We start from the raw sequence: 11381 nt of genomic DNA, 5'->3' as shown, positions 1-11381 counted from the left end.
AGAGTCAAGGCAATTATATCTTATGAGCTTCCACCATTGTTTCGCAATTTGCAAGTCAAGTATGGTCGCCACCATTAGGGTGATCCATACCATACAAAACACTTACAAACTACTTATCATTCGAGATTAAACGGTGCGAAATTGCTAATGAACGTTCCTCCATTAGGGAGGATTACTCACTAAAACAAACGCGGTGTAAAACCCACAATGGAGATCGAGTGTCTTTTAATTAAAAGCTCATTATTTAAAAAGAGTTGTATTTTCTTTGATTCTCTTTATTTATTCTATTTATTTTAAATATATATTTATTTAATTAAAATTTCCAATTTAGAATGAAAAATTCTAAATATAAATTTTAATTTAATATTTATAAATTTTACTTAGATGGATATGAAATAACATGAATTATTTCTATCTTAGTAATAATTTCCAATAAATATTTAGAAAAATATTCAATTTAAGTTGTTACAAAATTAATTTAAATTAATTTACAACTCAAATTTAATTTTTTATAAATATATATTGCATTTCGAAAAATTAAAGTATTCAAGGATATAATTTTCAAAAATGCATGTTAAAATAAAAAATTAATCCTGGAAAAATTATTATAATTTAATGTTGGCCCAAAATTAATTAATAAAATTAATTTACAACAAAAAATATAATTTTCCTATTTAATTAAATATATAAGAAAAATTTCAAATATTTAAGTATGATGATGCAAATCAACTTAAATATTAATTTTCTATTTAATTAAATACATTAGAAAAATACTTTAAGCAAAAATATCACCTATCCAGATTTTCCTTTGACTAATTAATTCAATTTCTAATAATATATTTTAATTCATTTATTTTAAATTAATCAATTAATGAAAAAATCATTGATTTAAGTTGGTCCAAAATTAAAATAAATAATTTACAACTTTAATCTATTTTTCAAATAAAATTCGAAATTCCAGCATTTAAGAAATGCAATTTCGAAATTTGATTAATAAAATAAAGAAAAAATATATTTTGAAAATTATTTAAATTTAGTTGAAAAAATAAATTTCAACTAAAAATAATTTTCTATTTAATTAAGTTTGTAAATATACCTGTTACAAATTATTATCTTGACCAAGGGAGCCATCAGATCATTAGATCTGGCAAAAGGTAACCATGGCTATTTGCAATCAAGTAATAATAGGTTTTGAAAACTTACAAACAAGCTAAAACACATACTCCTGCAACAAGGTTAGCTGGATAGTTGGATGTAGGATTTATTTAATTTTAAATTAAATAATTAATTTCGAAATTAAATAATTAATTTAAAAAAATTTCGAAAATTTAAAAAAAAAATTGAAATAAAAAAAAATCGAAATTAAATTAAAATTTAAATTTAAAATTAAACCTACAATTTTGAAAAATTAGGTTTCAACTAGCCTAAATATCATTTCAAAATTTGCTAACTACTTTTAAAATTTAAATGTTATTTTATAAATAAAAATTAAATAAAAAATTAGAAAAGATAAATGAATATCTTTTTCAGATTTTAAATGTAATTTAAATAAATAAAATAACAAAATTTAAAAGTTAGCAAAATATCTTACATCTATTTAAAATTACATGATTATAGATATCGTATTTTAAATTTAAATAAGGTCAAATTATTTAAAAATAATTTAATTTAAAATATTTAAAATCTGACCTTAAATTTAAAAATAAGATAAGATATAATCAAATTTAAAAATAAGATAGATTATTAAGCAAAAAAGATAGATACTAACTATTTTTAAATTCAAATTACACTAATATCTTGAATTAAATTTAAAAAATATTAAATTAATTCATAATGATAATTAGAATTGAATTAGGAATAGTAATAGTATAAATATAAAACTACACAAAAAATCGGAAGTTAATTCCATGAAAAAGCATGAAAAATCGAAGAAAAACGAAAAAATTGTGAGCTGTACGGACAGTTTTCACGATTGCAGGAAAATTTCAGCACAACTCCGATTTTTTCGAATCTTCAAAAAATCATAACTAATTCAAATTAAATCGAAATTGAGTTCTGTAAAAAAGTAACTTGCTTAATTTTTTTCATACTATCCAATAAAAATAATTTCAGAAACAGATATTCAATTATGTTTCACGAAAATTCACAAACATCAATCAATCATCAAATAACACTCAATACAACATGATACCATCCAAAAACAAACAAACAATCATTTTAAAGTCCAAATTTCCTGCAAGTAAATCAATTACCATGGCTTTGAGGCCAGTTGTTGAAAATTATTTTACCAGGATCTTAGATCTACTCACAAGTATGTTGATTAACACCCTAATATGAACTTTCTAAAACGATGAAATAAACACATATAAAGTTTCGGAAACCTTACATTGGGTGCAGCGGAATTAAATGACTCCTTCCGTTCAGATATCTAGCCCTTGATTCCTTTCTGTAGCAGAGCATTATCAATATCTGAACCTGGATCTCTTTCTCTGAATCTTTTATGCTGAAACCTCCTTCTTGCTGAAAGTCTTTCTTCACGATCTTCCTCACTATGATTGAGGTATAACTTGCTGTGTGTGGGCACTACTCATACACTAAGGATTTCGAAATTTAAGAGGAAGAGAGAGAGAGTGGGTTTGGCCAAAGATAGGGAGAGAGAAGGCTCAGGTTTTTCTGATTCAGAAAGTGTCAGAAGAAGTGTAATTTTCCTGAAGCCTTCACTATCTATTTATAACATTCCACTAGGGTTAGGTTTGAATTATTTGGCATTAAAATAATGAAAATATCAGAGGAAAAAACTCTACAAAAGTGGCCGGCCATGCAAGGTGGATTTGGGCCTCACTTTTTGCAATTTTGCAATTTTATCTTTTCTGCATCTGATTTTCTCAAAAACGCCAATTTTCTAATTCAACCATTTAAATGCTAATTCTAACTATTTAATAACTATAAATAATTATTAAATAATATTGTCATTTATCATATTTATTAATTGAACCATACAAAGTATCATAATTAACAAATGTGCCCCTATTAACTCTTTCTTTACAATTTCGCCCTTACTTAGTGAAAAATTCACAAATAGACATAGTCTAATTTGAGAATTATAATTGATTAATCAAAACCAATTACATGAGTCTTACAAGCAATATTATCTCAACTAGTGCGGGGACCATGGGTCTATATAACCGAGCTTCCAATAAGTAGATCAAGAATTTAGCACTAAAATTCACTAACTTATTAATTCTTCGTTGAATCCACGCATAGAACTTAGAATTGCACTCTCAGTTATATAGAATGCTCTATATGTTCCACCATATAGACACATCATTAGTTATCCATTGTTATAATCCTAATTTGATCAATGATCCTCTATATGAACGATCTACACTGTAAAGGGATTAGATTACCGTTACACCCTACAATGTATTTTATCCTTAAAACACTTGACCCCGTATAAATGATATTTCAGCTTATGTGAAATGAGTACTCCACCATTTATGTTCGTTTGGTCAAGCTCGAAGGAGATCATCCTTTGCTTACTATTCGCCAGATAGAAGCTATAGATTCCATGTTTATGATAGCACTCCCACTCAATTGCACTACCGTGTTCCCAAAATGTACGTATCACCCTGACCTAAAAGTAGGCTTAACTAACAAATCAAAGAACACGAATTACCTTTCAAGATTGAGCCTAATCATAACAGGATTAAGAACATTTGATCTAGGATCAACTAGGCGATATTGACTTGAATAGATATTACGGCAAGTTTAATAAATCTAAGTCAAAGTTCAATATCGGTCCCTTCCGATGCATACTCCATGCATCCAACCTGAGCTTTACTTTAACCAATGCTCTGGAAAGAACATAGCATTTCTCCAAATGCAAGTAAACTCTGTTGTAGATTATCATATCAGTAAAACCCTATGTCTGATAAATCTAGGAAACTTTATTCACATAGTAATGTTTACTTTCCAATGTGTTGACGGTACATTAAACAGGATCAAGAATGTGAAAAGGGTTTCAGATGAATTTATACATTATGTACATATAATCATGAAATAAATCATGTGAACCATGCAACATTAAATGTTATTTCTGATCTATATTAATAAGTAAATCTGATTATATTAAAATGAGTTTTATTTAGGGCATAAAACCCAACACTTCCATCAATAACCGCTTGTATATCAATTTCATGATAAAATTGAAAGAGATACCTATTAGTATCTAGTTCTTTGATGTATACACCCTTCCCAGGCTGCCAAAGGGATGCCATCATATGCCTCATTGCATCGAAATCGAACGTCCTACCAGTAAGAAATTTACCCACCAAGCACCACCTATCATCAAACACAGCCTCCTCTCCCTCATTCTCATTCCCGATTAAAATCCCTTCTTCTTCATCCTCCAGGCAAATCTGACTATATTTCTCATTGAGATCAAAGCCTCCGCGACTACTTGAAGCCATACTTAACAACCAGAAAGAAACAACAAACCAACGCAGCAACAGACAAAGATACTTAGAGACAAAATAACATACTCAACATGTCACAAGCCAAGACTTCACTATTATGAAAATTTTTATTAGTAAAATAACTTTATAAAAAATTTTATTAGCAAAATAACTTTATAAAAAATTTTATTAGCAAAATAATTATGTATGGTTGCACAAACGATGAAGAGTTACACTATATTATGTATGGTCGCACAAACGATGAAGAGTTACACTATGCGACCATATCAGGGCCGGCCCTAGGCTAAGGCGGCCTACCCGCGCTTAGGGCCCACTCATTTTAGGGGCTTAAATAAAAAAATATTTTTTTAAGGAATATACATATTTTTTTAATAATTTTTAAAAATACTATTTATTTATTTAGTAAAGGTCTAATTTTTTTTTTTTACTTATAGCTTATTTTTACTTAGGGTCGATTCTGGATCATATAAATAACTATGTTTTTTAAAACTAATATAGATGACTATTATAATCACAAAATAATCATAAATTTAAATTGTTTGACTAATATAATCGTATAAAATAAATTAAGTGAAATTATTTTATAAATTTTATTAAATTTGACAAATTTGAGGCATAAAATAGGACATAAAGCACCAACGAGCAACACCCGATCCTTCCCGGCATCACGGCATCACTTATCAAAATTACCAATTTACCCATTACCAAAATTACGTATTTATGTGTATATACTTTTCTTTAAGCACAAGTTAAAATGGAAAGAAACGTTTTTTTGCAGATTCATATAAATTAAAAAACAAACGAGGTCTTGCCTCAGAAATCTCTCCCATTGCAGAGACCTTTCTCTCTTTATATCTACACACTCTCTCTCTCTCTCTCTCTCAAACATGGCCGCGCTGCAATACCTAGAGTCTCTGCGCAGCGCACATCCGGAGCTGGGTGATTGGTACAATTCGCTTGCAGATCTGTACCAGAAGAAGCTCTGGCACCAACTCACTCTCAAGCTCGAGGAGTTCGTAGCCCTCGCTGTCTTCCAGGTCTGTTTTCCACACCATTTGTACTCCTTAGATGCTAAACTGTATTTGGAAATGGTTGAACAGCTGTTCATGTAGGGTTCTTTCTGATGTGATGAAGATTAGGGTTTGTAAATCTTGGAAATGTTGCGGCATTTTTTTTTTTGCAGTGGGATTTTAATTGCGAATTTGGGGTTTTTGTAGGGGATAGAGGAGGGGAGGAATTGAGACTTTGAGTGGAAAGCTAGGGTTTTAGAGATAGGGTTTTGAGTATTCAGTAGTAGTATGACAGTTATGTGAAAAGATTTCCTTAAAAATGTTTTTATTTAGGATCGTGTTTTTCACTGGTAAAGAGGGTAAAAGAAAAACAAAGGAAGAAGCCGAAATTTTGATAAGTAGGCATTAATTTGCTTGATCCGTGGTCAGGTTGGAGGTCTTAGAAGGCATGTGTTGTAACTATATGATGTGAAGCTTAAAAGTTTTAAAATTGATTAAGGTTGTGAGTTGTGGCTGCTTATCAGCACTTACCAGCGTTGGATGCTTGCTTCAGTCTTTGTAGTTACAGGCATTATTGATCTTGAATTTGATGCACTTCTCTATATTTGGTTGATAGATATTGGGCCTGAAATGAGTTGAGTTGATCAATTTCCACTGTTTAGTCAGTGCCTTTAGAATGTGGATGTTTATAATAGTTTAGACTTTTTTTATTGGAAGGATAGTTTAGACTTTGTAATTGAAAGAATTGCATGGGCACTTTTTCCTTTTTATGAGAAGAACGGCTTGGACCTCTCTTCCCTTGTAATGACAAAATTTATTTACTTTTTCATAATCTTTTAGCCATGCAATATTGATAGGTGTTATTTGCTACGTTTTAATTTGTTTGTTTATTAAAATAGGAAGTAGGCTAGTAACTTTGTAGAGTTGGAATTTTTGAACCACATGCATTTTAGAGCAGTAAGCCAGAGGGTTAAAACTAATTTAGTTGAAACTTTTGATTTTGATTGTTCAAGAAAATGCTAACGGCTATATAGTGTCTTCTCCCATATTTATTTCCTTTGAAGAGTTTTAACTTTCAATAAATAACAAGTTATATGTGTGTGGGCTTTAATTGGATTTTTTTCTCTTCCTTTATGTCAAGACCAATATAGGAATGTGACTAAAGTGTTAGTTTGAAATCCAGGGCTGTTGTTAATGTAGTTAATATTTAGTTTGAAATCCAGGGCTATTGTTAATGTAGTTGCAATATATGGTTTGCTTGTCATGTATGCCTCATGGGTTCCCTGCACTCTGAAAACCCTTAGGAGAGAAGTTAGTGCATGACTATACCTTTGAAATTTAGTTTTTACATGCCAGCCAAGATAATTTTGATATTAATACATCTTTTTACTGACATTTTAAGTAGCACTCTGTAACCTTTTCTCTAGTAATAGTAGTGTTAATACTGCAAACTAATAATACCTAATGCTCTTTGTAAATTTCATTCTATTCTAGGCATGTAAATACTCTTAATTGTTTCAGTGAATTGCCTAGGGATTCAGCTACAAGTCCTTGGTTGTTTTCTAGGCTTGCTTTCTTGTTAACAAAATGTCCGAACTTTTGAATTGGATTTGTATCTATTGCATGAATTATCTCTTGTTGCTAATTCAAACTGTGTTCGTTCTCCTCTTATCCTTATATAAAGTATTATCTTTGCTTTCACTTTGCTATCCCTGACAATGAAACTTTCTTTTTATTCTTGAGTTGCAGGCTGGGGATGCTCTAATACAGTTATATAATAATTTCATCACTGACTTTGAGACTAAAATCAATCTTCTCAAGCTTGCACATTTTGCAGTCATTGTTTCTCGGCAATATCCTGAAAAAGAAACAGCCATTGGGTATCTTGAAGGGGTGATAGAGAAGCTTAGAGCCACTCGGGAGCAGCGTATAGAGGAGCCAGTCCTTTACATTAAAATGCAAATTGCCATATTCAAACTTGAGCAAGACCAAAAGGAGTGCAAAAACCTCCTAGAAGATGGAAAGAGTACACTTGACAGCATGACTGACATTGATCCGTCTGTGTATGCCATTTATTATTGGGTTTCTTCTCAATACCATAAATTTCGTCAAGAGTTCGCTGAGTTCTACAAAAGTGCTCTTCTTTACTTAGCATATACCTCAGTGGAATCTCTGTCAGAATCATTTAAGCTGGTAACTGCTACTTCTTGTTAAATTAAAATGTAAATATGAACATTCACATCGTTTGGAATCATTTCATGCTTGTTTTTTTCAACCTTAAAACACCTTGTTGTTGACATGCTGTGTAAATCTTCAATTCTCTGTGTAGTCATGATGTATCACTATCATGTATTGTGTTTGAAGGTTGTGTGTCATTCTCTTTAGATGCACGGCAACCATTTATGTGTGTTTATCTAGTTACATTAGTTTTTGTTGGCGTCCCTTCATCTTAGATAAGGACTGCTATTGTGGTGCATTGGGAATAAATGGTCCTATGTTAAAGCTACAAATATACCAGGTTGTTAGTTGATACTTTTAAGATCATGGGAATGGGATGAAGGCTCATTTGGGAATTTTGTTGAATGCTGAAATAATAGTTGAGTTATTCAAGATAATCTTTAGGTAATAGCGTCTGACCCAGTGCGATGCTTTTTTTTTTTTTTCCTTTTTAACATATGGGATGATCATCTATAAAATTGCATTATTTGCTAAGAATAAAATGAAAAGAAAGAGATCCTGTCATTTCATGAATTTGTTTTTTATGTAAGCAAATAAGATTTGAAGGCTATTAAATATTTTCTCAAGTCTTTTGAACTCATTCAAGGTACTATAATTTGTGGTAATGAGAAGATTTGTCTTTTCAGTGTATATAATGCTAAGTAGTTTTCTTATGCGGCCTTCTTATACCAATGTTGTGATACAATCATACAAGGTTAATTTATGGCCATCTGACAAGTGAGTAAATTTGGATTTGTTTAAATGTGTTCTCTAAATTGGAGCCTCTTTACAAATATTTTGTTTGACCTGGATGACAGCATCCATTAAACTTTTCCAGCTATTTTTGACTGTAAGTTTCAGTATTTTGATTTTCGGTTCATTTTGTTAGGACTTGGCATTTGATTTGTCGCTTTCTGCACTTCTTGGGGATAATATCTACAACTTTGGCGAGCTGCTGGCACATCCTATTGTAAGAATATCTCTGTCCTACTGTGTGTGTGTGTGTATTTTTCCCTTCTTTCTACTCAACTTGCCTTAGCTGCCCAACTTTTTTCTTTTCATTTACAATTGGAAATATTCCATGTTAAATGTGACCTGTAACAAAATTTCCATGTCCGTGGTTCAAAGTTTTTCCTTCTCTGGATTTTTGAAGTGCCTTCGCATACCCTGCTATATACCATCCTGGGGTGTACTAGTACAAGGTGAAATCCTTAATAGTATCTTATAAAAAAAGGTCCTTCACAACAGCGAAGGATGTCATGTATATGCTGTTGTTTATCTTCTATGACAGAAATAGGGCCACTTTAGTCCACCAAATAGAGTGCATTTACCCAAAAACAATTGTGTGAATTTTAGTACTGGAAGCTTTTTTTTTTTTTTTTAGTACTGGAAGCTTTATGATTCTTAAATGGGTTTGGTATGTCAAGTCAACTTACTACTAGATTTCCTGCCCATTGAGGCAGTGCCATCTCTTTCATGTCTGTCAGTTATCTTTAAAAATCTCTATTCAATTGCATCAGCATACAGCTCAGTTGCAGTATTATATGGCATTAATTCTAGGTTTGTACTCTAGTTTATCATCCTGGTTTGTTGTGATAACATCATAATGATACATCATTGTTCAGATTAAAAGTCTTCTAGGGACAAAGGTTGAGTGGCTGTACTATATTCTTCAAGCATTCAACACTGGTGATTTAGTTCGCTATCAGGAATTATGTCGTGTGCACAATTCTGCTTTGAGTGCTCAGCCAGCGCTGGTTGAGAATGAGAAGAAGCTAGTGGAAAAGATTAACATTCTATGTTTGATGGAAATCATCTTCAGGTTCGGTTATTTTTTTGTTATCATTTCATATAAAAGGAATTCTGTATGTTCTCTATATAGAATTTAACCATGTTGATGCTGTGTATTCTTGCAGCCGGTCATCTGACGACAGGACTATACCTTTGAGTATAATTGCTGAGCGCACTAAACTTTCCATTGAGGATGTGGAGCATCTCCTTATGAAGAGTCTTTCTGTAAGTTCATCACTTGAAATCTTGATGAGCACTGAATTGATCAATATTTTTGTAGAACCTGTGATCTTTACAAAGTAATAAAAAGTAAATAATGTTCTTTATGTAGCACTGCCTTGAGATTGACAAAGTCGTCTTCAATATTTTATTCGTTTGAGACATGTCTTATCCTAGAGTTAATGGCTTAAAATAACCATGTCTTTCCTTATTATTGCCGATTTTTCAGCAGTTTTTTAGAACATTGATCAGAAAGTTTAGAGCTTAGTTATGGTTATCTTTTTTTTTTTGCTGAATTTAGTTATGGTTGTCTTTAAATTTAGCAATGCTGAGAGTGAGTTAAATTCATAACTTCCTAGTCAGTAGTTTATGCTTCATATGATAAGTTAATATATGCACAAGTATCCAATGTTGAATGTGTTTTTGTTTAACAAAGGATGTATGTGGCATCCTTGTGAGGTGTCTTCTCCAGCTTGATTGTCATACTATAGCTAGCCAGCATTATATTGGAAGTGTTTGGAGAGTAAAGCCTATCTGTTCTTTACTAACATTATTTTTTTTTCTGCGTCTAAATCACTTTACTTTTAATTTAGTAGTCTTGCTTATTTTATCTGTATTTGTAGACCTTTTTCTAGGTGGCCTGTTTTGGTGAACAAGTTCTGTAGTCATTTTTCAGTGTATTTGTCTTCTAAGAAACAATTGGTGCTTGTGAACATTGATTGTTGATGATGTTTGTTTTCTCTACCTTTTTAGTTGTTTCTCTATTCCTAACATAGGGGAATGTTTGTTGCAGGTTCATCTGATTGAGGGCATAATCGATCAAGTTGATGGAACCGTGCATGTTTCCTGGGTGCAACCAAGAGTTTTGGGGATTCCACAGATCAAATCGTTGCGAGACCGGCTGGACAACTGGTTGGATAAAGTGCACACCGCATTGGTATCCATCGAGGCAGAAACACCTGACTTGGTTGCATCATGAGTTGACTTCTTTTCTTAACAAGAAAGGTAGTAAAAAAAAAGTACATGGGATGGGTGGCCTCAAAAGAGATTTAGCCTCGTTTGCTTGGGCAGACAGGCTTCTTTGTATGCCTGCTTTTTCTTTTTCATATTGCCTCTCCTGCGTTTCTTGAATCATTTTTCTGAAAGGAGTTGCTTCTTATACTTCACTTCGGAGTAGTAAATTTTATAGTGGCATGCCTAGAGACATGATCCATTTGATGATCAATTAAAAGACGGCTGTTGTTTACTTTCTTAGCTATGATATTAAACCAATGTATTTGGAATTTTTCTTAGTTACAGTTACTTGATCCATTTGATTCAGATCAGCTGCTTTGCTTTAGATTGTTTAAAATTAAAATTGTCATGGTTCGTATGAGAGTGGATTGGGTTTCAGTTTACACTGATAAATAAATAGCTATTTTTTAGAAACGATTCGGTGCACTAATTTTCACAAAGAATCCTGCTGTTTCGAAAAGAAGCTAGATAACTTAGACACTATTTAGATAAATAGTTTTTCAGTAAGACATTTGTTTTATGTTTCATGGCAAAATAATTTCAAACATACTCCAATCATTGGTAGTCGTTGACATACATCACCCAAAAAGGATGGTCAACCACCTGAACATCATCCGGTAAAGCTCGCTTCATTTGATGGTCTTTTTTTTTTGCC

The 11381-nt window shown here is 31.7% G+C and overlaps 1 protein-coding gene across 1 annotated transcript; it reads left to right on the top strand.

The window, feature by feature from the left end:
* Window positions 1-5224: 5224 nt before the first annotated feature.
* Window positions 5225-11032, top strand: LOC115716325 (26S proteasome non-ATPase regulatory subunit 13 homolog B). The gene is made up of 6 exons (XM_030645092.2): window positions 5225-5512; window positions 7235-7678; window positions 8592-8672; window positions 9328-9524; window positions 9619-9718; window positions 10506-11032. Exons 1-6 carry the CDS (start codon window positions 5363-5365, stop codon window positions 10689-10691), a joined length of 1158 nt encoding a protein of 385 aa, XP_030500952.1. The 5' UTR covers window positions 5225-5362; the 3' UTR covers window positions 10692-11032.
* Window positions 11033-11381: the final 349 nt, after the last annotated feature.

Source organism: Cannabis sativa, chromosome 5 (assembly GCF_029168945.1).
Source record: "Cannabis sativa cultivar Pink pepper isolate KNU-18-1 chromosome 5, ASM2916894v1, whole genome shotgun sequence".
Classification (NCBI taxonomy): Eukaryota; Viridiplantae; Streptophyta; class Magnoliopsida; order Rosales; family Cannabaceae; genus Cannabis; species Cannabis sativa.
This window is presented reverse-complemented; position numbering and strand designations above follow the sequence as displayed.